Raw genomic sequence first — 26,069 nt, forward strand, 5'->3', positions numbered from 1 at the left:
ATGTTGTTGAACTATTGTATCAGTCAACAGAAATGCAATTTCTAGGAAGAAGACATGAAGGCAACAGAACCAATGAGGGGAGGGGTGAAAGAAACTGGCTGTTGTGGGCGGGGAGTTGAGTGTGAAAGAATGGGAGAAGATATTATAGGAGATGGATAAAAATATTCTGTTATTCTGAATCTGTATTACTCTGAATCCGTCACGACGAGGTAATGGAGGATACTTTCTTCTCCAATCTGGAATAGATATTGGGTTGCTAGGCAACATTTTCCATGTTCCTTGCTCCTGAGCTAAAATAATAATTAAAAAATACCTTCACCTGGGTCATGTTATTCTGGTGATGTGGTAAGAAATGAAACTAGAGAAATAATTCTCAAAGCAACACTGTCTCTATTTTAACCCATCCTGCTGGGTCTCTTCTGATCTATTTATAGATCATACTTTTTTTTTAAGCCTAATAATCTGGCAAAAACTTTGAGCGAATGTGAAAATCACATTTTCAAGAGAGCAAGTAGGTGCTAACAGCAGTGGTGAGAGAGTAACATGAAACTCAATGCCATTTCATCTAACCTTTGATTTGTTGCAAGTGATAATCCAACCACACCGTTCTTGTTGGAAACTACTTTTTTATTATCAATATTATTTCTTTATGCACCTTTATTCCAGTGTAAGGCCCAAGGCAGCTCACAACATGAATTATAAAGAGAAACAGCTTAAAAGAACACCAATCTATTATAAGTATTAAGAAACATACAAATTACCATATTAAAAACAGCACTGAATCAAGTGGTCTGGGGTCACAGATTGAAGACCTGTTACTATTTTTGCAGAAAGGTCCCTGACCTCAGTGTCCTAGAGTCACCCATATGAAGACTGACCTTTATTTTTAATACTGTTTTTATTAGGAATAACATGAAACAATACAAACAACAAATAATGGGTATTGGTCACCAGATACAAAGCAAAAAACAGTCACGATGCGTCAGAAAGTAATAGCAGCATGTTAAGTTAAATAAAGAAGCGAGTTACAAGAAATAAAAATAAACCAGTCAGTATCAAAAGTATCATTTTTTGTTTCTTCACAAATCGCTCTACAGCATTGCATAAGTTTATCATCAGTCAAAGCCTACAACCACATCCTGTCATATCACTTGGGGACAGTACATCTGTCTGCATCTTTCCAATGTAACCGCAGCTTCATGCATGCTACCACAAGGAGGTGGTATGCCATATTCCTACAAGGAAAAAAGCAGAGACATTACCTTGTCGACAAAGATCCGTATTGTTAAAGCTATGGTTTTCCCAGTAGTGATGTATGGAAGTGAGAGCTGGACCATAAAGAAGGCTGATCGCCGAAGAATTGATGCTTTTGAATTATGGTGCTGGAGGAGACTCTTGAGAGTCCCAAGAAGATCAAATCTCTCCATTCTTAAGGAAATCAGCCCTGAGTGCTCACTGGAAGGACAGATTGTGAAGCTGAGGCTCCAATACTTTGGCAACCTCATGAGAAGAGAAGACTCCCTAGAAAAGACCCTGATGTTGGGAAAGATTGAGGGCACAAGGAGAAGGGGACGACAAAGGATGAGATGGTTGGACGGTGCTCTCGAAGCTACCAATATGAGTTTGACCAAACTGCAGGAGGCAGTGGAAGACAGGAGTGCCTGGCATGCTCTGGTCCACGGGGTCACGAGTTGGACATAACTAATTGTCTAAACAACAACAACAAGGAAGATCCTTGTTGTGCCTTCTAAATCCAGATTCAATTTCAATATCCCTGTGAAGGAGGCAGTAAGAATTGCAAAAAACTTCCTGCCAAAGTTTCTGTGCTTTTGAAAAAAGAGGGTTTTTTAGCCACAGAGAAGCATTCTCAAGCTTTCTGCTGATTGGAGCCAATCAGAATAAAAGGAGGTGAGTCGGCGGCTGAAGATATGCACCATTTGAAACTTGAGTTATCCCCAACCTTTGGGAATGTAACGAATGAGAAATGAACATCTTCCATGCAGCTGAACAGGAAAGGCTCCCACCTCTCCACCCAGCCTGTAATATGCCCCTCTTACCCCTGCATATCATTTAGGCTTGAAAAGAACCTTCTGTCGAAATCCTTCAATTAAAATCCCAGTTCCAGTGTAGCAGAGTATTATGTAAATGGAGTCTGCTGTTCCAGCCAGCTACATGGAAGTAACACCCTTTTGCAAAGGAAAAGTGGTGCATTTGAGAGCCATCTCCTTTTTCTGGGAGCCTGCAGTTCAAAAACAGCCTCCAGCAACTAACTTAACGGTGCACAAGTGACTTCTTGCCCAGCCTTTCGGCAGAACCGATGTCTATACAGCGGTACCTCGGGTTACGTACTTAATTCGTTCTGGAGGTCTGTTCTTAACCTGAAACTGTTCTTAACCTTGAGGCATCAGGCATAAGCCTGCATTTTATTAATGTTTGATCAGGGCTTGTATATTAAAGAGAGGGCTTAGATTTTCAAATGTTTCATGCCAGGCAGAGAAAACCTTGGCCATTCTCCTAAGACAAGGGGCCCCCCCTTGATTGATAGCAGAAAACAATTCTCAAAGTCGTAAAAGCTGAAAATACAGACTAAGAGCAGGACATTGACCCTACATGTTACAGAAGATAACAAAGGCAGAGATAAATATAATTAGGAATGGGCAAATAGTAAAATGATACCATGGGCCTCTCTTAAACCTTGAGCTGTATTTTCTAAGGCCAGAGGCAAATGGGGAGAAGCATCTAGCTGACAGAAAAAGAAAGCATTTTTAGGAAATCTTCTAAAAACTGTTTCTTTCTTAAACTGAGAGAAAAGGCAACTGGCTTGGCTGGGGAAAAAGAAGCTTCTTCCTATTTTATTTTGAGGCTGGAAAGGAGGGTGAAAGGGGGAGGTGTAAACTAAAGAGCCTTCTTTAAAAACTGTTTTTTTACTGAGTTCCTTCCTTTCTACTTTGAGAAGCTTTATTCTTTTAAAAGGTTACCTATGATAATGTATGAAATATATTAGCTTAAATATATTGGCTTAAATGTAACTATGCAAAGGATTTAGAAAGTAACAAATTTAGATGTTAGATTCTTATTTCATAGAATCATAGAGTCCTAGAATTGGAATAGACCACAGGGGCCATTGAGCCCAGCCTCTTGCCAGACAAGAAGACGCCATCCAAGCAGTCTTGATATATAGCTGTCAGACATTTGTTTAGAAACCTTCAAATGAAGGAGATCTTTCAATGTTGATGTGAAACTCAAGATCCTTGACATATGTTTAAGATAAAAATTTAAGATTAACCATTTGTTTTAGAAGGCAATAGGGCAAGGAGGGCAAGAGGTGAGCTGGTAATTAAGATTCCATGTAAGATATATTATTACTTATTTGTCATTTATATATAGCTCTTTGTCCTCCATATAAGGACAGGAGGATGGGTGTATCTTTTAGGATTGGTTATAGCAATCAGCCAATAGGAAATCCAACCAGGCTGATTGGACAGAGGCAGCCCAAGGAGGAGCAAAGGGGGCTGGATTAAGGGAATATAAGTGCTGGCCATAATGGCAGGAGGCCAGGCCAGAGCTTGGTAACCATATACCACTGTGCCTCTCATTTATTTGTCTGACAAATAAATAATTATTTTAATTTCTCTATTGCTGCGTTGAATATTTCATTCCAGCTAAGCGTTAACCACAAGCAGGGTGCTACAACCTGAAGCACCACTTTAGCTAATGGGGCCTCCTGCTGCCGCCAAGCTGCCGGAGCACGATTTCTGTTCTTATTCTGAAGCAAAGTTCTTAACCTGAAGCACTATTTCTGGGTTAGCGGAGTCTGTAACCTGAAGCGTATGTAACCCGAGGTACCACTGTAATAGTGCAGTTAGTTCCCTCTCTTTTCTTGGCCAATTGCAGCCACCTCTCCTTCCAGCAATTTTTGCAGGCAAAAAATTCATTCTGCAATCCCGGGGCAGATTTAGGGGAGGGTTCAGTCACACTGGGCGCTAAGCCTTGGGGTGCAGCAACTATTACTTTGAATGCAGCAAGAGAGGTGGGGTGAGGTGGTGGGGAGCCCCAAATTTTGGCGTCGCACAAGGCACCGCTGAAACTCGAGACCAGAAGGTCTGCCCCTGCTGCAAATCTCCTTTCGGTTTTAAGAGCAGGCTTCTGTTGTCTTGTACTCCAGTTCCCAGGATTCTTGCAGCCTTGCCAGTGTTAGTTTTGCCCTTCTCCTATCCAGGTGATAAAAAACAACAACTTGAAGGAAACTCCTATCACATGACTAGACTTCTGGAAGGTTCAGTTCAACACAGCCACTTTAGGAGGCGACATCTCAGAGCCCAGGGCTGAGACAAGGCCTTGGTTGAGGAGCTAGGCCTAAGCAAGCTGAACCAAGGTAGGCCGAGAAGCCTGAGGCCTTGCCACAAACAGCAGGCCTGTCGGAAATGGTGGCGGCATTAAGCCCGCAACTGATGGCCGTGGCACAGATAGCGCTGTAATTAATCCACGAGCCCCTTACCACAGGCAGTAATTTTGCAGGTTTGGAGCAGCCAGCAGCCTTCATGAATTGTTATTTGTGATATCACAGTAAACAGAAGCCAGATCTTTAGCAGGGACACTAACTGCATTGCTGGCACATAACTATGATTTTTTCAGGGGGGAGCTCCTGTTACACTTTTTGTGGAGAGAGAGAATGGGGAGACTCAATTTACAGTTGGGGAAAGGGAACTAACCTAACTGTTGGCGGGGAGGGACATCCTTCCCCCCATTCTTTTTCAAGGCAATAAAACCATCACGGCTGTGCACATTTTTGTGGGCTCCCCTTGACGAAGCTCTGAAATGAATCATATACAGAGGTTAATGAGATGGAGAGCATGTTCACAGGCTTGTTACTGTCATGGGCTACTTAAAAAAAAAATGGGAGTAGGTGAACGCTTCAATTTCATGTTGTATTTAGCTGCAAAGAGGTGGGTTCTGGCTGAAGAGGAAACGCCAGCTTGCTTTACTTGTGTTTGGATGCCACGCTAATAAAAACAAAAAACAGGGGTTTGCTTGATGAGAACAAGAGACAGTGGGCCTCGAGTTTGCGAACTTTCCCTCCCTTCTAGGATGCAGCTGCGAGGAGGAATTTGTAAACATCCGGCTTTGCTTAGCCAAATGATGTTATATCTTAGGGACCAACAAATGGGATAAGTGTGGTTTGTTTGAAAAATGCCCACTGCACATGGCAAGTGTCATTTTCTCCTCACTTAACAGCTCCTTCTTGCATGCATGCATGCTCCCCGACCACAGTGCTTCTTTCAGCATAACATGCTGCATATGTATCACCTAAAAACAGCATATGGGCAGTGCCGGATTTACGTTTAAGCTAAACAAGCTATAGCTTAGGGCCCCACTCTCTTGGGGGCCACCCAAAAAATTAAAGAGAAAAAAACCTGGATGTACACTTCCAAAATATAAGATAAGTTCAACCATTACTTTGATAAAATACATATTTTGTTATGTGCAAATGGCTTTAGATACCTATTAGGTCCATAAATTACCATATAACATATATTCAACACAAAAAACAGTGACAATTTGTTGTTGACAAAGGACAGCTGGACATATAAAGGGCCCCATTACCTTCAGTAGCTTAGAGCCTCATCAAACCTCAATCCGGTCCTGCGTATGGGTAGCACCCAACAAATGCATCCTATCAGCAAAAGCATTTATGCTCCCACAATGAACTTTCCTTCCTCTTTTCTCCCTGTGCTTGCCCCTCATCTGCTCCGAAGGGTTGGGGGAACTTTTAGAATACATGTAGCGGATGCATGCATGGGAGATTTCTGCAGAACTCTCTTAGTGTTGATGGGACATGTTAGTTGGATACCACATGCCTCAATGTGTTTGTTTTTAACTCATATACAAAATAGGTCTGATTAATCAAATAAATAAATTTCATATGATTATTCAATTATGATTTTATTTAATCTAGTCCTACCACATTTTCCTTACCCAGTTTTTTAAATTATTTTTTTTAAAAAATATTTATTCAAACTTTAGTCCTACCTTTCCCCCCTCACCCCATTTGTTCTTTATTTTAGAAAATCATTTGGTCTACTTTCCCCCCCAGAAGTATAAGTCTGAGACGAGAATGAGAGCATCCTATTCACCAGTCAATAAAGAAGAAACAAGGAGTGTGAGTAAAGTAATCGATGAGTATTCTCTTTGTATTGCTGTGGTACTACAGAAATAACAAAGAGTCTTGCGGGAATTCTGAAGACTTATAAATTCATGCGCTTTCAGAGACTACAGTCCACAATGGCTTATGCCATAGTAAATTTGTAAGGAGCCACAAGATGCTTCCCTGCTGCAACTGTCCAACATGGTTAAATGTTGTTACCTTTTTAGATAATGTATAATAAATGTTTTTAAACCTTCTCAATATAAAAAAGAATGATAGAACATAATTTGGCATGCACTGTTTTGTGCAATTTGATTGATCTGCCGCGGTCCCCGCTAATTGATTTGCGACTCCATTTAGCGATTTATGGCCGCCCGGCACACTTCCTCTTGCGCAGCTCTCAGTCACGTCTCAGCAGAGTTTCGCACAGCGGTGTAAAACTGTCACGTAGCTTGGCTTCCAGACAAACACACAGAGAGTCCAGGTTTGTCTATTTACAGCCGTTTATTCCGACATTTCTCAGGAATTTCCAGGACTATTTGCAGCCATGACAAAACTGCATCCTTTCCCCTCAAAGCACAGAGTGGGACTGGCATACTCTTCCCAAGCTCCTCCCAAGCTTCCAAAATTGACATCAGAATGGTGTGGCATCATGGGAAGAACTTAACCTGTTAAGTTCCAACCTCAACACCCCCCCTTGCTGCACCTTCTGACAAGACCCTTTTGAGTTCAACACCTTTCCCTTTGCCTTGTGCTCCTTCCCGGCATCTTTCCCAGGCACCTGTTGAACCCCTTCAACACTCCCAGAATCACACTGTGCGACACTTTCCCACGCACCCGTGACCTGAAACCCCTCTGACCCACTTGGGCCAGCAGTTGTGTCTTCTCCGTCAGACTTTTCCCCTTCTGACTTGACAACCCGTCCGTGAGCTTTCTCCATTACGCTTACCGGAGATGAAGCCTCACACCTGGACATTCCTTTCACAACCCTTGGAGATGCCCAAACCTGCCCTGACCCCTGACCCTGGACCTGGTCCCCATCACCGGGTTCTGAACCCTGATCCTGGACCTGGTCCCCATCACCGGGATCAGCCTCTGCCTCCCTCTCCTCCCCTTGAGGAGACTTTGCACCCGTCACCTGGTGACGTATTCCCTTTTCCTTGAAAAACTCCTCCAGAGCAGACCCAGTAAACTGTGACCCTCGGTCGCTCTTGAACCCTTGCACCCTGGTGGAGAACCTTCGTTCCACCTCCGCAACCCAATCCTGGATCAGTTGCGCCACCTCCCCCTGTGATTCGAGAGAGAAACACCAGCCAACCTGGCTGTGGTGATCTGTCAGCGATAGCACATACCTGGCCCCACCCAGACTCTCACACCTCATGGGTCCTGACAGATCTGTGTGAACAAGCTCAAAGGGCTCTTTGGCTACCCTCCCAAACCCGGGGAAACCAAGTACCTGTGCACCCTTGCATGCCCTGCACCCTTGGGACCTCCCACATTCCCGGAGTTTGCACCCTTTTGTGCACCTGGGCAACTTCTGCACATGACTGGGAACCTTAGCACACTGCACCTGTGCTTTTCCAGCATTCCCACAACCCTCCAGAGACGTTTTAAGAATGAAGAGATCATTCTGCCCCTTTTTAACCTTGGCAAGCATCCTCCCTCCTTTGGAGATTGTGCACACATCATCCTGAAAACAAACCGTAAATCCCATTTTCAGTAAATAAGGCACAGATAAAAGACAGTGGTGCATCCCAGGAACAGTACAACACTCCAACGTTTCCTGTAAAATAGACATAAGAGATTTGTAACGTTAGTCACATATTTTTTCTGTCCATTTGCAAACAGTACAGTTTTCCCAACCGGAATTGCCTTGCAATTCCACCTCTCAACAGCAGGTGTCTCTGGAATCAAATTGCAATTAGCTGCAGAGTCAATAACAAAACTCAGCTCTGAGCTTGTGTCACAGCTGTCTTCAGACAAAGCCAGACTAGCTGTTATCTGATACGTCTCCTCACGTTGTTTTCCACGTCCTTCTCTTGCGTTCCCACGCTGGCCTCCTCTCCCAGACTGGTTCCCATGGAAACCCGACTGATTTCCATGATAGGTGTCCTTGAAGCCTTCCTGTCCAGCTGCCCTCGCTTTCTGTGGGCAGTCTCTTTTGAAATGACTGTGGGATCCACACACGTAGCACCGACGAGTGGAAAAAGCCTGAACAAAGCTCTCATCTGGCCTGGCCCCCCCCTTTTTCCCGGTGGAGCTCCCTGCGCCAGACTTGCTCTCCCTGAGGCGCCTCTCCTGTTCGTCAGCCAAGCGTCCTGTGACGTACGCCAGAGTCAGATCCTGCGGATTCATAGACTCCAAAGTTAGACATAAATTGTCATAACTTTTGTCCAGAGAGCTTAGCAAAATATAAACCTTCAACTCATCTGTAAAGTTCACCTGCAACAGCCGCAGTTCATTAAACACAGAGAGCATCTCTGTAACATGCTGTCTTATGTCCCCACCTGGACGCAGCTTCATCTCAAACAAACGCCTGGTGGTGTGGATTTTAGCACCAGCCGTGGTCCTGTGGTGCACTCTTTCAAGAGCAGCATAAGCGTCGTGCGCAGTGTCCAAACCCTCCACATGGGGCAACTCTGAACCCTCCAAACTGAGCACTATAGCTCCCAGGGCTTTCTGGTTTCTCCTCTGCGAAGCATGCGCATCTGCAATTGCTGCAGCTGCAGCTCCGGCGGCTGGTTGAGGCAGTGGAGGCCTTAAGACCGCGTCCCACAGACCCTTAGCTACCAGCCAGGCCTTCAGCTTTCTGCTCCATTCCGCCCAATTCTGGCCGTTTAACTTTTCGAAAGGCACGGAGAATGAATCATGGCCGTCCGCCATCTCCTTCCGTTCTCCCAAGGGGGCCCCAAGCTGTACTTACAAAAACACCAGCTCCTCTGGCTTCTCTCCCTGGAGAAACGATACCTTGCTGCTCTCAGCTCTCAGCAACACAGGCAAATCTCTGCGTTTTTCAGCTTGCTTGCTTGCTTGCTTCCGCCTCCTACCGTGCCTCCTGCTCGAAACCGCAGACTTCAAAGCTCCGGCAGCCTCCTCCCGTGACGGTTTTACGATCGATGATTTAGGTTACCCATAACCTGTGCAATTTGATTGATCTGCCGCGGTCCCCGCTAATTGATTTGCGACTCCAATTAGCGATTTATGGCCGCCCGGCACACTTCCTCTTGCGCAGCTCTCAGTCACGTCTCAGCAGAGTTTCGCACAGCGGTGTAAAACTGTCACGTAGCTTGGCTTCCAGACAAACACACAGAGAGTCCAGGTTTGTCTATTTACAGCCGTTTATTCCGACATTTCTCAGGAATTTCCAGGACTATTTGCAGCCATGACAAAACTGCATCCTTTCCCCTCAAAGCACAGAGTGGGACTGGCATACTCTTCCCAAGCTCCTCCCAAGCTTCCAAAATTGACGTCAGAATGGTGTGGCATCATGGGAAGAACTTAACCTGTTAAGTTCCAACCTCAACATGTTTGAATTACAATTATGGTCAGCAAAGTAGAAATTCAAATAAAATGTGAATTCACCCAAAATAAAATTGCAATTTGGTTTTGTTTGTAGAATTCTAACTATACTGTGTAACAAAAAATAAAATCTATCAAAGGCTTTTTTCTTGCAGTGCTTTTTAGCAGTTGTACAATTTGTTGAGCAGAACAAAGTTACAAAATTGCCATTGATTACTGTACCCTTCTTCTAGATCAGGGTTCTAGATCGCAAACTTGAGTCTCCAGCTGTTTTTGGACCACAACTCCCATCATCCTTAGCTAGCAGGACCAGTGGTCAAGGATGATGGGTGTTAACTTATTTAGACTTTGCAGCAACTTGCTGCCAACATAGTAGTAATAGTGTTGCAGCCTTGTATTCCAATTTATATTATTATTTCCACAGCAGAGTTCCCGACCCTTATCCTTGTCTGGTCATGTTGGCTTTGATAGTTTACCAGATCAGTTGGTTAATAAATATATCCAACAGGGGTTCTGCTTCAACATTCTCTGCATTGGTAAGTAAAATAGCTGCTAGCAGTGAGTTGTTTTATTTTAAAACTCATTACTGTTGAAAAATCTGAAGGAGAGGAAAGTGACAAAGGTGTTGCCCTTTTCCATTGGTATTGTATACTTCAGTTAAACAGAATTACTTAAGTGGGGTTAAGTTTTCCCAAGCCCCAAAAAGTTTGCAGCAAAAATAGCATTAGAATAAATATTATATGCATCCTTTGAGGAAATCCCATGGCATAATGATCAGATACTGCTATCAAGGAATAAAAAAGAGACAATGGCCTCTCTGAACTAATTCCTTAGTTACAGTAAATGCCATTTTGCATTCCACCCCGCACCCCCTGGGGAATGTGAAAAAAATCAATTACCCTCATTGTGTTATGGTGAAATTTGTGTGGCGTGTATGTACATTTTTTATCTGTCTTTAATTGTAGGGGAGACTGGAATTGGGAAATCAACTTTGATTCATAGTTTGTTTAATAACAGTTTTGATTACCGCGTGTCAACACACTTTCAGCCAAATGTACGACTTAAAGCTGAGACGTATGAGCTCCGGGAAAGCAATGTTCGATTGAAATTGACCATAATAGAGACAGTTGGATTTGGTGATCAGATAAACAAAGAAGATAGGTTAGTATCTCCTCACTTGAATAATGTCATATTAATTTGCCAAGTGACATGCCATCTAGGATCTGACATTTGCGTCATGTAGTGGTATTGATAGGCGTATTGATTTCATTTTATTAAAATTTATTGACATAGTTAACACACCCGCGCATAACCAGAGTTATTTAGAGAAATGAGGTAAACATTTCCAAATTTATGACTTATCAGCAAGACTTTCACTTTATGTATGCTGATCTGGAAAACAATTTCAGTTATCACTAAATTGACAGAATATTTTAGAAAAGCACTCCAATTCTGATGACATTGTCTAGGACCCAAATACCTACTTCATTCTTACCCAAAGGCTTATGTGTGCCCACTGCGACTTTGACTTTCTCCCCGACTGAGCAGCTGGAAGAAGTCTGCTGCCTGTCACATAGGAACAGCTGTTTGAAGAAAAACAAAGTGCCTTTAGGCTAGATGAACAGTTATTTGGATTGGGGCCATTTTCTTAGGATGAATCTGCATGGTCCAGTGATTCTGTGTATTTTATTTTAATTTTGTCGGTTGTGTTTTGTTACTTTTATTTGCTGTAAATTGTATTTTTATGTCTTGTGAATTTTATTCACACTTTTGTGCGTTGCCCTGGAATCTTTTGAGGAAGGGTCGTGAAGAAATACCTTAAATAAATAAAGTTAATGGAATGAAGGTCCTGTCATGTGTGGAACTGAAGCGCCATTGAAACAGTTATGGCCAAGGGCATCTGAAAGCAATTGGTTTGTGCTGGATTGTCAGTCATTCACAAATCTGCTCACCATTTCCCGTCTGGTGATGCCCTTTTCCCTCTGGCGAGCGTGACAAGCCGTCCCCACCAACTCAAGCTGTGTGCTCACTCTCATTTAACCTGTTCCCAGCACCATCTTTTCCCCCTTCCCAGCACTTCTTTGTGCTAAGAACTGGTTGTGTGTGAACTAACTACGTTATTCCAGTGCAACCTCTTCTCTTCCACCCTGAGCTGAATATAATGGGGTTGTGTGGTGCTGCATATTGGGCAACAATGGCAGCTTCCCTACCCATCGTTGTCTAGTGCTGAGTGTCCATTTCCACAGGTCAGGAAAGCTGGAACTTGGAGCTAGGCTGAGTTCTGGGGCTTCAGCAGTGAAGAAGCTCAGACAAGCAACTTAATCTGACGCTGAAGGCTCAAGCCGTTTCTGACTCTCAGACCATGATCCAAGCAGTTGTTTCTGTGTTCTTTCCACTCCTCCCAAGTAGCCTTGTGCAGCTAGGTGATTGCCTCCAAAGTTTTCTGTGAGGTCAGTAAAACACCCAGTTATTTTTCGGCAGGGTTGAGGCAACTCCCGATTTGGTTACCAAGGCCAGCCAAAATGTATGGACTTCTGTGGACGTGCCCTTGTTTTGGTTTAGGATGATAATATTCAGGTCAAGAGGCTTTGTCTTTTTATGAGCATATACTTTAGAGGATAATTTCCTAAGATTTCCTAAGAATTTCGCTGAGTTTATACTAATGTCACTGCTGTTTTACTGTCCCTTGGCAATTTGTGTTTGTCAGTGTATTAGAGTTAAACTCAACCTTTGTCCTCTTACATCAAATATTTTCCCCCTTCTCTGCAGCTATCAGCCAATAGTGGATTATGTAGATGCACAGTTTGAAGCCTACCTCCAGGAAGAGCTGAAGATTAATCGTTCCTTGTATAATTACCGTGATACTCGTATCCATGTGTGCCTCTACTTTATTTCACCCACAGGGCATTCCCTGAAAACTCTTGATTTAGTAACCATGAAAAATCTTTCTAGGAAGGTAAGATATTAAAACCAGAATTCATTCAACTTCAGTATTTTATGTCGTGGTTTGATAAGGTTCTAACTTGTGCAAAATATCCCCTGCTAATAAAAATAAATGCTCGCCATGCTTTTAAGATCTTACAACGTTGAGTAAAACAAGCGCTACTCAGAAGGTGAGAAAAATCATTTTAAATTTAAGTACAGAGTCTTTTGCAGATATTTAAATACTAAATCACAGTGGTTCAGCCGACTATTTAAATTTTTTACTTTTATAAAGCAGCAACGTCAGTAAGTAAGTTAAAACTCTAGTACAGTTATATGGGCAGAATTACCTTCTTATTCCAGCCAGAGGACCACATTCCCTTGTCAATAGTTTTCCAGGAGCCACATGGCAAGAGTAAAGGATGTGACTTTTAGAAGGCTGTTTTCCAACCACATAAATTTAAAGGTCTCTACATATCTCTCTATCAAGGCAAGCAAGAGGCATAACCAGTCTCCAGATACAACTTCCGTAAAGGGTATGATGCCGGAAGGGGCTGAGGCTATGAACCTATGCCTAAGCTGTACCTTTCTTTGAGGTGTACCTCAAATTATTTTCAGGATTTTAAGGCAACCTGGGTTTAGGTAAAGGTAAAGGGACCCCTGACCATTAGGTCCAGTCGTGGCCGACCCTGGGGTTGTGGCGCTCATCTCGCTTTATTGGCCGAGGGAGCCGGCGTACAGCTTCCGGGTCATGTTTCCAGCATGACAAAGCTGCTTCTGGTGAACCAGAGCAGCGCACGGAAACGCCGTTTACCTTCCTGCCAGAGCGGTACCTATTTATCTACTTGCACTTTGTGCTTTCGAACTGCTAGGTTGGCAGGAGCAGGGACCAAGCAATGGGAGCTCACCCTGTTGCGGGGATTTGCACCGCCGACCTTCTGATCGGCAAGCCCTAGGCTCTGTGGTTTAACCCAAAGCACCACCCGCATCCCTAACCTGGGTTTAAATGGAGTTTAAAGCAGTAGTTCATTTTATAAACATGAGATTTGACAATGTTGGCCCCGAACTAGGTTGCCTTCAGTCTTACGCTTTCCCCTCCACCACACAATCACCTCTACCTCATAATTCCACCCAACTCTTCCACTTGCATTTCCATTTGACTATAGGTGGATAAACTTGAATGCACAGGTGCAGGTCATTTTTCAGCTGAGGGCCGTTTTCCCTTCTAGGCAGCTTTCTGAGGGCCACTTATCAATGATGGATGGGGCCAGAGGCAAAAGGGGATAGAGGAGCAACAGATTTTATCTTTGTAAAGTAGGTTAGTTTCTGCACACACTTGCACACCCCTCTGTCCTCCATCCAGATAATAAAGAAGCATTATTGAAAGAGATTCCCCAACCTTACTTTAAGGGCAGAAGATTGGTTGCCTTAAAAATCCTAATCAGGTATTTTTAATGTGTGGAGGACTTAAATCTGACCTTTTTTTTTTTAGCTTGTAGCTGAGTCAAGGAAAGATGTATAGAAATGTGTATAAAGTACAAAAACCTTACACTCCAAGCAGCGATATAAACATTCTCTCCTATACCTTTAGCCAAATGGCAGGCAGACAGGAAAGCTAGTTCTCTGCATGATTCATACCATATCAAGGGTTTTCACTTGCTTACATTTGCCAATAGTTCTTCAGAAGCTCTAAAATGCTGTCAGCTCACAAGGGATATGTTTGGTTTGTAAATGAGGAAGGCAAAAGAAAAGGCACATCCAGAAACAAGAAACGTATTTCACAGTAGCTAGCAGTACGTTTTGTTGAAGTACAAAAAGCCTACAATTGCTTGCAAGGGAATCATTGTGGAAATCGTTGCCTTTTTGTTAGGTAATTCATTATACATAAAACATTATACAAAAAGAAATACATCGATGCCCTAGTAAAGCAAAAAAACTTTGTGATGATGACTGTTTTTGATGATGATGTTTTATTCTGGTAAAGTTTTCGCAGTATTTCTGATAAAATGGAAAACTGAGCTATATGGATAAGTAGAAACTGCAAGTTGTTTATTATTATTATTATTTTAGCAAGCTCATGGTACTGAAGAGCTGTTTTGCTACTCTGTTTAAAAAGCACCTTGCTTTTTCAGTAACATGGTAATTTGTGTTTAAAAAGTTCAGATTACTTGCAGATTTGGCTTTTATGAATACAATACTTCTTATTTCTTTAATAGGTGAACATTATTCCCCTTATAGCCAAAGCTGATACAATTTCTAAAACTGAACTACAGCAGTTTAAGGTCAACATCATGAGTGAACTGGTCAGTAGTAGACTCCAGATATATCAGTTCCCAACAGATGATGAGAGCATTGCTAACATTAATGCTAACATGAATGTAAGTACTTCAACTACAAGTATTAGAATGTAAGTATTTTAATGGGATTTCACCTTATTTTTGACAGGTGTGATGGTCTTTCATGTAATTAGGCTACATGTTGTATATATTGCACTTTTCATTTATTTATTCTTAGTGTTGACAGCAGTACAAATTTATTTACTCTCTGTTTTGCAGGCACACTTGCCATTTGCAGTAGTGGGGAGTTTGGAAGAGGTAAAAGTTGGAGACAAAACAGTAAAAGCTCGCCAGTATCCTTGGGGCGTAGTGGAAGGTAAAGAAGAGTTTGAACTCTCACTTTTTCCAGAATTAGTTTCCTAAGATAGTCAGCAGTGATAGTAACTTTGCCTGGTTAATTGTCTGCTTCTCAACTGATAAAGTTCACATTTTGCAGCATCTTTATAGAACTGCTTTCTTCTTTTTCAAGCCACCTGAATGAGCACAACATCTTTTTGTCATATTTCTGAACCAGGCAATATTCTAGGCTTCGTGATTTAAACTAGTGATCTGTAGCAGTACCATGAGTCTACTGTTCCTTTCTCACAGGCACATTCTGCAACACGTTATCAACACAATAATATTGCATTAGTGATGGATTTAGACAGTACATGTATCAACCAGTCTGCTTTATTAGTTGCACAGTGATACTTCCCCAATATTATTGTATTGTTGCCATCTGGAGGGGCACTCTTGCACTGTACAGCAACAAAAGTGAAACAGCACACAGAACAAAATAAAAAAATCCCTTCCAGTAGCACCTTAAAGACCAACTAAGTTGATGATCCCTGTGTGCTGAACAGCTGAACAGGAAAATGGAGTCCCCCACAGATAAAATGCCTATTTCACCATCTAACATTGATGCACATCACCCCAATGTCTGAGCAGTGCGCAGGGGCGTCAACGATAGGGGTGGACGGAGATTCAGCTCCCTCAGTATTTCTGGGCAGGGGACTGAGTCCCCTCCCCAATATTCCTCCCCCACCATCCCCTCCACTGTTTCAGTGTATCTGAAGAAGTGTGCATGCACACGAAAGCTCATACCAAGAACTAACTTAGTTGGTCTTTAAGGTGCTACTGGAAGGGATTTTTTTATTTTGACTATGGCAGACCAACACGGCTACCTATCTGTAACCAGCACACAGAACATTCGTGATCTAAAAAGGCACAAGATTTCAGCAGGAAATTATGGGACGCACGCTTACCAGCCACAAAGCAAAAAGTCAGCTTGTCAGCAGTCTGGATTGCCCACAGCAGCCAGACCTTGCTAGGATTAGTTTAAGGAGAGCTGCTGCCTCAGAATTATGCCGAAGCCTTCTGAGATGTTATAAAAGCTGGCCTGAACCCTCTTATTAGCCCTACCCACTCTGAGCAACTGATCCTTCTTTTAAAGGACCATTCTGCAAATAATGGCGTTTATGGTGTGGAAGTGGTGAGGGATGAATTGGAGGGGTGTTGTCTGAGCTGGAGAAGTTCAGTGAGGGCATATAATCTGGCCTGGATGCAGTGGCGTAGCGTGGGTTGTCAGCACCCGGGGCAAGGCAAGTAATGTGCGCCCCCTAACCCATGGATTTGCGCCCCCAACCCGTGGATTTGCGCCCCCTAACCCTAACCCCCAGATGTTGTGCCGGTGCGGCCGCCCCCCCTGCACCCCCCACGCTACGCCACTGCCTGGATGGTGAGGAATTGGGGAGAAGGTGGTACCTCTTCTGCCTTCCAGTACCTCCCATGTGTGTCTGAGCTGGCAGGTGCATTTGGAAGGGGAATTTCCTGATCCCATCTTTGCAACTGCTACCCAAGCCTCTCCTTGTGGTTCAGGAGACTGCCTCTGCTCAATACCTCCCCTGCAACCTCTTGTCCTGCAATCCCAGTGTGAAAGGGCTTTTGGGGGGTGTTTCCTGCATCCCATGGTAAATTCCAATAGGATAGAGGTGATATCTTATTTTATTTCATTAGTGGAGAATGAGAACCACTGCGATTTCGTGAAGCTCCGGGAAATGATGATTTGTACAAATATGGAAGACTTGATAGAACAAACCTGTTCTGTTCATTATGAACTGTACCGGCAGTATAAACTGGAAGAGATGGGCTTCCGAGACACTGATCAAATCAGGTAAGAGAGCGAGCCTTTCCTATGTTTTTAATAGTTAAACCAATTCCCAACATGGCTTTTGTAATTACTTCTCTGAAGGTATCTTGAATCTTAAGTGTGTAATTAAAACTGTTTGCACACCCCCTAGCCAATTTATGGGGGTGCAAGGGGGGAGGAGGGGGAGGAAAATGTGCTATTGCACAGACTTCTGCTAGTGGGGCCCCTTTGTTGAATATGACCCCATAGCTTAGCTCCAAGTAGCATGGCAACAGCACAATCGGGGGAGGAGCGAAGTGGCTGCAATTTTCCTTTTGGGTCCCCACATGCTTATTCTTTCTGTCTTAAGTCTAAGCCATGTTTTGGCTTTGTGTTATATGAGTACAAGGCTTCTGAAAGCTTTATAAGTGTACTCCACATACATAGTTGTTTGTAAGTGCTAAATACAAATCTTAGGTGGTATTCAATTAAGACTTACTCAGAATAAGACCCATTAAAATTAATGAACAGGACTAACGATTGAAATGTACCCTGAGTAAGTCTTAGTTAAATACCACCCATCGTTTTTAAAATTAAGTACATAATTATTTCAGTGTTATATTTCCGTAAGAAAAAAAGCAAATTCCTTTAACTTTTAGAAACTTGGAATGGTATCAGTTTCTTTCTGTGAGCCAGGATAACATAAAATTGGGTTCCTTAGACAGAACTGTGGAAGCACACTACAACTTGATAAATCTGTATCTTTGTTTTGTTTTTAGGATTCCAGATTCCAAAAAGACAACTCATAGAGAAAGGTATGTTGCCTTATAGTGTAGAATGATGGAATTAAAGTTTTTTAAATCCTGTCTCTGTGTGTGTGTGTTTTAGAAAGATACAGCTTGGTCTTACAGGAACCAAATGTGACATGATCCCGGTACTGATTTGGAACTATTATTAAATTCCCTCAAGTGCAACTCAGAATGTCTCCAGCTGTGTACTAATTCTTCATCTTACAAATATGGGTAGGGGACCATAGACCCCGGAGAGAGGCACTTCCTGTCAGATTAGACAATATCTAGATCAGGTGGACAAATAGCCTAACTTGGTAAAAGGGGTTTCCTATGTTCTTAAATACCAATTAAATTTCTTTCTTTCTTTCTTTCTTTCTTTCTTTCTTTCTTTCTTTCTTTCTTTCTTTCTTTCTTTCTTTCTTTCTCATTGATGTTCTAAACAGATATGCAAGATGCGTGCTGGCCTCAAAACAGACTTTATTTACAGTAGTCGCTGCAGTACTAACATTTAACCTCTGCAATAGAACATGATCTGTGACTAGAATAAATAATAGTGTAAAAACAGGGAACTTGACAGTTAACTTGCCTTAACAGCGTTGGTAAGATCAGAATAAAAAAGGGGACACAATCTCACCTTGGACATAACCTTTCTGAAAAGATGCTGCTGTTCTTCTCCCTGTTGAACAGTAAGGAGTTGAAGACTTACCTTCCAATGTGAGCTGGTAAATTGTTTTCTTCCCCCGCTGTGAGATGAACTCACATTTGACTCTACCTCCACTCATCTAATGCACATCTACGCCACTCTGAATCCAGCACTGGCCTTTGGTCTCTCCCCCCCCCCCCCATTTGTCCAATACTTCTTGCAGCCTACATTTACACATGGCAGAAGCATGACATTAACTTGGATGGATTCATTGGTGGTTAGGGGTGTAGACTCATAATTGCCATAGCAGCCAACCAATAAACATCTTGCATCACAAGTTGTTGCTAGAAATGGGATGAGCCAGCTGTTCCTCCCAAACTTGCTTCTCTAGGAAAAGTTAAATGCCTGGCTAAAAAGGAATGGGTACAGATTTGCAAAGGGCTAGCTTTATCTGCTTACATCCAAGTAGATACTGAACTTGAAGAAGCTGTAACTGGTTTTGTTATCCCAGTTTAAAAGCAGGGAAGAAGCACATGTAGCAGTTAGACTTGGTGCAATAAGATGATACCACCTAACGCTGAACCTAGTTTAAAACGGGGTGGAAAATCTGGTCCTCCAGATGTTGCCTGGGGTTGATGGGAGCTGGATACCCAACAACATCTGGAGGGTGGCAGGTCTCCTGCCCTTGGTGTAAAAAGTTACAACAATGACATCTTAACACCTGGGTTCCTTTAAAAAGAATTAGAATGCTTTCTAAGCGAAAGGCACCTTTACTCCTTAACAGATGCCAAGAGTGAGATAGTTGGAAGACCTCTGGCTGTTGACATTGTATGTATTACAGTGAGATTGGAATCAGCTTTCAACTGTAAGATCAGCAAGTTTTACTCTTTGTCTGGTTCAGAGTAGTCTCTTTACTGGAAAGTGACTTTGTAGAGAGAATATCCAGTTGTCAGTGTGCCAAAAAGGAAGGACACATCCAGCATTCTGAGAGGAAGCTTAAAAAACTGATAGAAGAGATTCTAGACTGACATGTAAAGAGGAGAAGAAGGGGAAAGCCAGGCAAACAATGAGAAAATGACACCTTTTGCCGTCAAACATAATCACTACAGATTTTGAAATGTGGCAATAATTCCAGTGGGTACATTAGTTGATGTAGATAGATCTGTTTGGTGGTCTGCAAATGCACAGTGATAAAAGAACTGATTTTTTTCTGCTGAACAGGAAAGTGTGGAATAACACTTTCTTGAATTAATGTTGTCTAATCTCACAAATCAGAATAAATGCACGTTAAATACCCTATGACTATGTTGCCTAATAGCTTCATAAGCAAATCAGGCTGAATGTTCATTAAACAAGTCATCTGGAAGTGACCAAATTTTTCTCAAATTAAGTTCTATTTCAGTTGATCAGGTATACTCCCAAGTTAGATGCATTTAGGATAAAAAATAAAAGCCCACCTATGCTTTGTCCGCTTCACCATGATTAATTTGTTGCCCTGCATTCTATTCACAGCATCACTGCTTGTCCTGTCCTAACAGCTTTTAGAACCAGTTTATAAATTTAACAAAAGGAAACACTGTGAGTATGGTGAGACAGCAGACTGCAACTGTTCTCACCCAGCCCCTTAATTGCGAGGTTTGTAAGATAATCCAGATGTAACTCCAGTGCACACCTTCTTGAGCAAAACATCTCCTTGTACTTTTAATCTCCCTGTGAACTTTCACAGTCTCTCGTGCACGGGAAAGCTGATCAAATGTGGTTGGGTTTTGTAAATAAAATGGGTGAATGCGGCCAGCTCTGAATGAAGGCTGTTTTACATTTTATGGTCCTCAGTCTGCAGGAGACTTATGAAGCTAAGCGGATTGAATTCCTTAACGGAATACGGCAAAAAGAAGAAGAGATGAGGCAAAGGTTTGTTCGGAGGGTCAGAGAGAAAGAAGTACAGTTGAAAGAAGCTGAGCGAGAAGTAAGCCCATCTCTCTTATAGTTCTTGATCTGGTTGTAGTGGTAGCTTGAAGACATTACGTGGAGCAGCAGAATAAGATGGCTAGAGTCTAGCAAAGAATGTACTGGAGAGAATGATTCTTTAGATCCTGATCATGGCTGGAATTCCATCATGAGTCAGGACCAGGGAGACTTGCAACTAAATATTCAGCTGTGTCCCAAATATGTCTCCTCCCCTGGTTTGTTTGTGAGTGTCCACATGCGCATGGTACCTCCCCCCTTCATCCCTTCCCAGTGTCTCACAATGAGTGGCAGAGCCCTTCCTCCTCTTCCTTGTTCACACAGCTGGAGCTGATTGGCTAGGCACGTTCAGTATTAAGGAGAAGGTTATCAGATTCTGATTTGGTAGTTGATGTGATTTATTGTGGTTAGGATGGTCTCTACAGCAGGGTTGCTGTGCTGGGTCAAGCCATTTCTTTTTCTGCTCCCATTTGCTACGGTTGAAAATGGGAATGCCCCACGTTGCATAATACAAATGAGATAACTGCCATACTTAGAAAGACGAGAGATGTGTGTGAAGTGCAAGCCAGAGGCAGATGGAAGCCAGAGAGATAGAGCTATGTCTGCTTTCTGCTGGAATCCAAGGCTGTGGCTATGGAAGGAGCAAAACCCTTTTGGGGTACTAATGCTCTGAGCTCCCCAGGTTATATTTATGTGTAAATAAACCATGTATCATAAATACATCACAGTCTTGGCTGTCCCTCATTCTGAGGAAACAGAGCCTTGGAACGCCTAGAACAGCCTTTCTCAACCTGTGGGCCCCCAGATGTTGTTGAACTACAACTCCCATAACCCCTAGCTAGCAAGGCCAGAGCTCAGGGATGATGGGAGTTGTAGTCCAACAACATCTGGGGACCCACAGGTTGAGAGCCGCTGGCCTAGAACATGGGTAGGCAAACTAAGGCCCAGGGGCTGGATCCGGCCCAATCACCTTCTAAATCCGGCCCATGGACGGTCCAGGAATCAGCGTGTTTTTACATGAGTGGAATGTGTGCTTTTATTTAAAATGCATTTCTGGGTTATTTTTGGAGCATAGGAATTCGTTCATTCCCCCCCCCCCCCCAAAAAAATGCTCAGGCCCCCCACAAGGTCTGAGGGACAGTGGGCTGGCCCCCTGCTGAAAAATTTTGCTGACTCCTTGCCTAGAATATCACACTGACAGGGGTGGTGACTTAACCCCACATTGAGGGGGCTCGGTGTCACGTGACCCGTCCTGCCTCTACCTGGCATGCCAGTGCTCGCCTCTTGGCGGTGGCCAGTGAGGAGGGTGAAAATCACCCTCCGCCTCTCTCTCCACCCTGGTGGGCCAGCGCTTGCCCAATGGCAGCAGGGAATGCAGAGAGCGAAAATCACCTTCCGTGCCTTCTACCCCCACCCAGTAGGCCAGTGCTCTCCCGTCTGCATGGAGAATGCTAAGGGTGAAAATCATTCTCTACGCTGGCCTAGCTGGGTACAAGAATCATTGTGCAGTGCTGAGGAGAGAAGCAGCAATGCTGCCACAACCCTTCTGCTTCTCTCCGCCTCCCAGGTCAGACCTGACCCAGGCAGAGGCGGAGTTAGTGGCGCACAGGCTGTGCACCCAGGGGCATGGCTAGCCACCCGCAAGGGCGGGGCGAGCGTCCTGGGGGGCATCGCGAGTGGCCCCTCAGGGATGACACCCACTGCACCCCCTTCCTCTGCCAGTGGACCCAGAAGCAGAGCTGCAGCTTGGAGCTGTACATCCCTGTACAGGAGAGGGGGGCGGTGGAGGGGATGGTGGGGGAGGAATATTGGGGAGGGGACTCAGTCCCCTGCCCAGAAATACTGAGGGAGCTGAATCTCCGTCCACCCCTATCGTTGGCGCCCCTGCGCACTGCTCAGACATTGGGGTGGTGTGCAGCAATGTTAGATGGTGAAATAGGCATTTTATCTGTGGGGGACTCCATTTTCCTGTTCAGCTGTTCAGCACACAGGGATCATCAAGTTCATGTGGCAGCTTGCTGTTGATTTAGATCAGAGTTCCAGGAAACAATAGAAACAGCCTTTCATAATTGCATAATGATAGGGGTGATAAAATATCCAAGTATCCCAGGTAAACGCTGCCCTGCATAATAGATCCTAGGACACACACACTATTTGAATGGCAGTGCCAATCAACTGGGGTGTGGGTGTGGGTGTGTGGCAGCTCTCTCAAATATTTTAGGGTGGAGAGGGGGTCGAAGGGACTTAGGTCCCTAGGAGTTGGCTCCTATGCTTAATGACATCAGAAGTTGATCTAGCATAATTTACTGAAATCAGTCTCCTTTGGTTTAAAAGTAAATTGTTGACCAGAAGCTTACAGTATAACTCATAGTATCATATGCATATTGAAAGATGGGCTGATCAAGGCAGTAGGCCATGTTGTTCAATTGGGAAATGTTTGATCTGTTCTTCATTTAGCAAGAATTGGGAAGTTAACTATGCGATGCTCTGAAAGAATGATACCCCCCCTTGAAAAACTTTTATGAATAAAACTGATGTCCACATTTGTCATTAAAAAGAAATCAGTTCCAAGTTACTCTAAGAAAAGGTTTTAGCGCACTTGTGTCAATAAGTGAACTACAAAAATAGTTAAGTGAAAACTCTGACACTTGTTAAGGAAATCAGTCTCTGTATTTGACCTTGTGATTAATGAAGATGGTATGTTAAGTGCTAGGCTACCACCTAGTGGCAGAAGTGATATTTTTGTGCTTGACTTTAGCTACAGCTGGAGTTCGAACATTTAAAACGGCTTGATCAAGAAGAGAGAATGAAATTGGAGGAGAAAAGAAGACTCCTGGAAGAAGAAATTATTGCATTCAATGACAGAAAAGCTGCCGCAGAAATAATCCCAGGGAGGCCACTGCCCCCTACGCCCACTGTTGGTTATAAAAAAGATAAGGATCGGAAAAAGTAAGTAATCAATTCCATAAAATCTTAGGATTTGGATTTTAGGACAGGGTACACTGTCCGGTTCAGATAAATATTTTAAGCAATATAAATTAATCAGGTACCAAATATGGGGGGGGAAACCATTTTGTATTAACTTGTTCAAAACTGTCTTACTGATACTATCAGACACTTTTACGAGAACTCTTCTTTTTAATATTTGCCCTAAGGGATCAAGGTTTTCGGCTTGAGCTCCTGTGCTTTGATGTCAGAGATCAGGAATTTGTGAATATACAGGAGGAGAGAGAGAAAGAGAGATTAGAAAGGGAACGAGCCCACAGGGAGCACCATGAATAGAATTTGGAAGCAGTTTGAAAACGTTATATGGTTAAGGTATGTTACGTTTAAAAGTCATAGAAAACAGATCCATACGGCCACAGTGTGTGTGTTTTTTCATTCCTAGGAATATTCTGAAATTCACAAAAGTCTTTGTGGTTTTGTGGCGATGACAGAAGTTATTACAGAATTATAAACAACCTCAAAAATATATTGTGGAGAAGCGGGTTCTTGCTGCGCTAACTGTTCTGCTCAAAATTCCAACTACTCTAAGGAATAACTATGCTAAGCAATTCATTTTAATGCTAGAAATCTGCTTTTAAATGATGACAAGGTCATTAAATGATCAGAAATACCATTGTCTCAGTAGTGACTGTTGGGCAACATAGAACAATTTCCACAAACTTGCACAGCAGAAATCTGATTGCACTACAGTGGTGCCTCGCAAGACGAAATTAATTCGTTCTGCGAGTTTTGTCGTCTTGCGATTTTTTTCGTCTTGCGAAGCACGGTGTCGGAAAAGTTTTGGAAAAGCTTCAAAAATCACCAAAGTCTTCAAAAACCTCAAAAAAGGCTACCACACCGCATGCTATGAGTTGCTCCTCGAAGTCAAGTCGCAACTGTATTAACGGTGTTCAGAAAAAGGAAACAAACTTGCAAGACGTTTCCGTCTTGCGAAGCAAGCCAATAGGGAAAATCATCTTGCGAAGCAGCTCAAAAAACCAAAAAACCTTTCGTCTTCCGAGTTTTCCGTCTTGCGAGGCATTCGTCTTGCGGGGTACCATTGTATGTGACTTTCTTTTCTCCTACCTCCAACCCCTTGCACGCCCCTAATTTTATCCCCCAGAGGGGTGGTCCCCCTGCTGAGAATAGTGTATATAAAAGAACATTTCTTTTAAGCTACACTAAACAGAGCAGATTTTGGGCTGCAGGGGGACAGAAGGAGAAACTCCATGGAATGGACAGACACCGATTCACACTGCATTTACTCTCACCTGTGAATTAATTCAGGGGTCAGCAACCTTTTTCAGCCGTGGGCCACTCCACCGTCCCTCAGACCATGTGGTGGGCCGAACTATATTTTGGAAAAAGAAAAAAAAAGAACGAATTCCTATGCCCCACAAATAACCCAGAGATGCATTTTAAGTAAAAGGACACATTCTACTCATGTAAAAACACACTGATTCCCGGACCATCCGCGGGCCGGATTGAGAACCCTGGGCCTTAGGTTGCCTACCCCTGATTTAATTCAACCTTGAAATACATTCATGGAAATTACTAAATGTTCAGTTATCAGGGCACATTCCGAAGGGATATGATGCAAACACTGTGCTGAAACTAAGCAGGTTTGGGTTTGATCAGTGACTGGATTGTAATCTGCCATGTCCACCACCAATGAAAGAAAGGTAGGAAGAATAGCCACATATTAAATAAATACGATTTAGCAACTACTTTTAATACTTCAGAAGCCTGTGTACCTGTTTTAGTCATTTGTTGCTATCACATCAGGGAGAAGGCTAAGCTGTAAGCCTTCATGTGCCATTGAGTTTTGGATGAAAGGACCGTTAAACCAAGGAACCTTCATTGTAGTCTGAAGTGATCCAGTCAAAGAAAGTCTGTACCAGGGTGATATTTCTCTACCTTTCAGTCAGTTCAAGTTCTCTCTATTTGGTATTCATCAAAATAAATATAAATACATGGAAGACAAAAGCTTTAATACTTTATGAATAGTCTTTGCTTTCTGTGGAGAACAGGTGTCCCTAATATAACTCCTTCTGTTTCAGCGTTGACTTTATGTGAAAGAAGAATAAATACAAGAATAAATTCTTCACAGTTCTCTATGAAAATACTTGGGTCACATTCCCCCCTTTTAATGCAACTTGAAAACTGACTCCTGTTTAACAAAGGGAAAAGTATATTAAAATGTATAATTAGTATCACATAATGTACTGTAGGTTGTTGTATTAAAATATATAAAATGACAGTTATTTTAAGCTATTGATGTGCATTTAAAGTATATACCTGTGGCCAAGCTGTACTCACTTTAAGTGCTGTACCTAAGATCACTGTGCCACAAAAGAATTTTTATTTGTGTTATGAATACTCTTAGCATAGAAATGATTATATATTACATCTGTTTTAAAGAACTGGTGCTTCTTGAATGTGTTAACTGCATATCAATGAATATCCCCATTTGAAACATTTGTTGAACTGAATAAAATATGTAAATCTGTTTCAGAAAACATTTTCTTTTCTGGAAATGTTTTTTTTAAATAAATGCACATTCTAGCTCTGTGATAAGCTTACATTAAAATGGGCCATGATTGCCTTTGCAATGGCAGTATTCATGCAAACATATGCTTTACTTGAAAATAGATAT

The 26,069-nt window shown here is 42.8% G+C and overlaps 1 protein-coding gene across 12 annotated transcripts in view; it reads left to right on the top strand.

Annotated features, from left to right (window-relative positions):
* SEPTIN10 (septin 10) overlaps positions 1 to 25,934 on the top strand; it is a 56,180-nt gene extending 30,246 nt beyond the window's left edge. Inside the window, exons 1-13 of one of the 12 annotated variants that reach the window (XM_083501540.1) lie at positions 3,887 to 4,375; positions 6,095 to 6,160; positions 10,092 to 10,200; positions 10,630 to 10,825; positions 12,434 to 12,620; positions 14,803 to 14,964; positions 15,142 to 15,238; positions 16,918 to 17,074; positions 17,809 to 17,844; positions 20,297 to 20,429; positions 23,187 to 23,377; positions 23,584 to 23,746; positions 25,474 to 25,934. In XM_083501540.1, the coding sequence (XP_083357666.1) occupies positions 6,116 to 6,160; positions 10,092 to 10,200; positions 10,630 to 10,825; positions 12,434 to 12,620; positions 14,803 to 14,964; positions 15,142 to 15,238; positions 16,918 to 17,074; positions 17,809 to 17,844; positions 20,297 to 20,429; positions 23,187 to 23,377; positions 23,584 to 23,710 (1,440 nt within the window). In that variant the 5' untranslated portion in view covers positions 3,887 to 4,375; positions 6,095 to 6,115 and the 3' untranslated portion in view covers positions 23,711 to 23,746; positions 25,474 to 25,934. The other 11 variants (XM_083501538.1, XM_083501537.1, XM_083501523.1 and 8 more) reach the window with 11 other exon arrangements.
* Positions 25,935 to 26,069: the final 135 nt, after the last annotated feature.

This window comes from Podarcis liolepis (genome assembly GCF_965112155.1).
Source record: "Podarcis liolepis genome assembly, chromosome: 4".
Classification (NCBI taxonomy): Eukaryota; Metazoa; Chordata; class Lepidosauria; order Squamata; family Lacertidae; genus Podarcis; species Podarcis liolepis.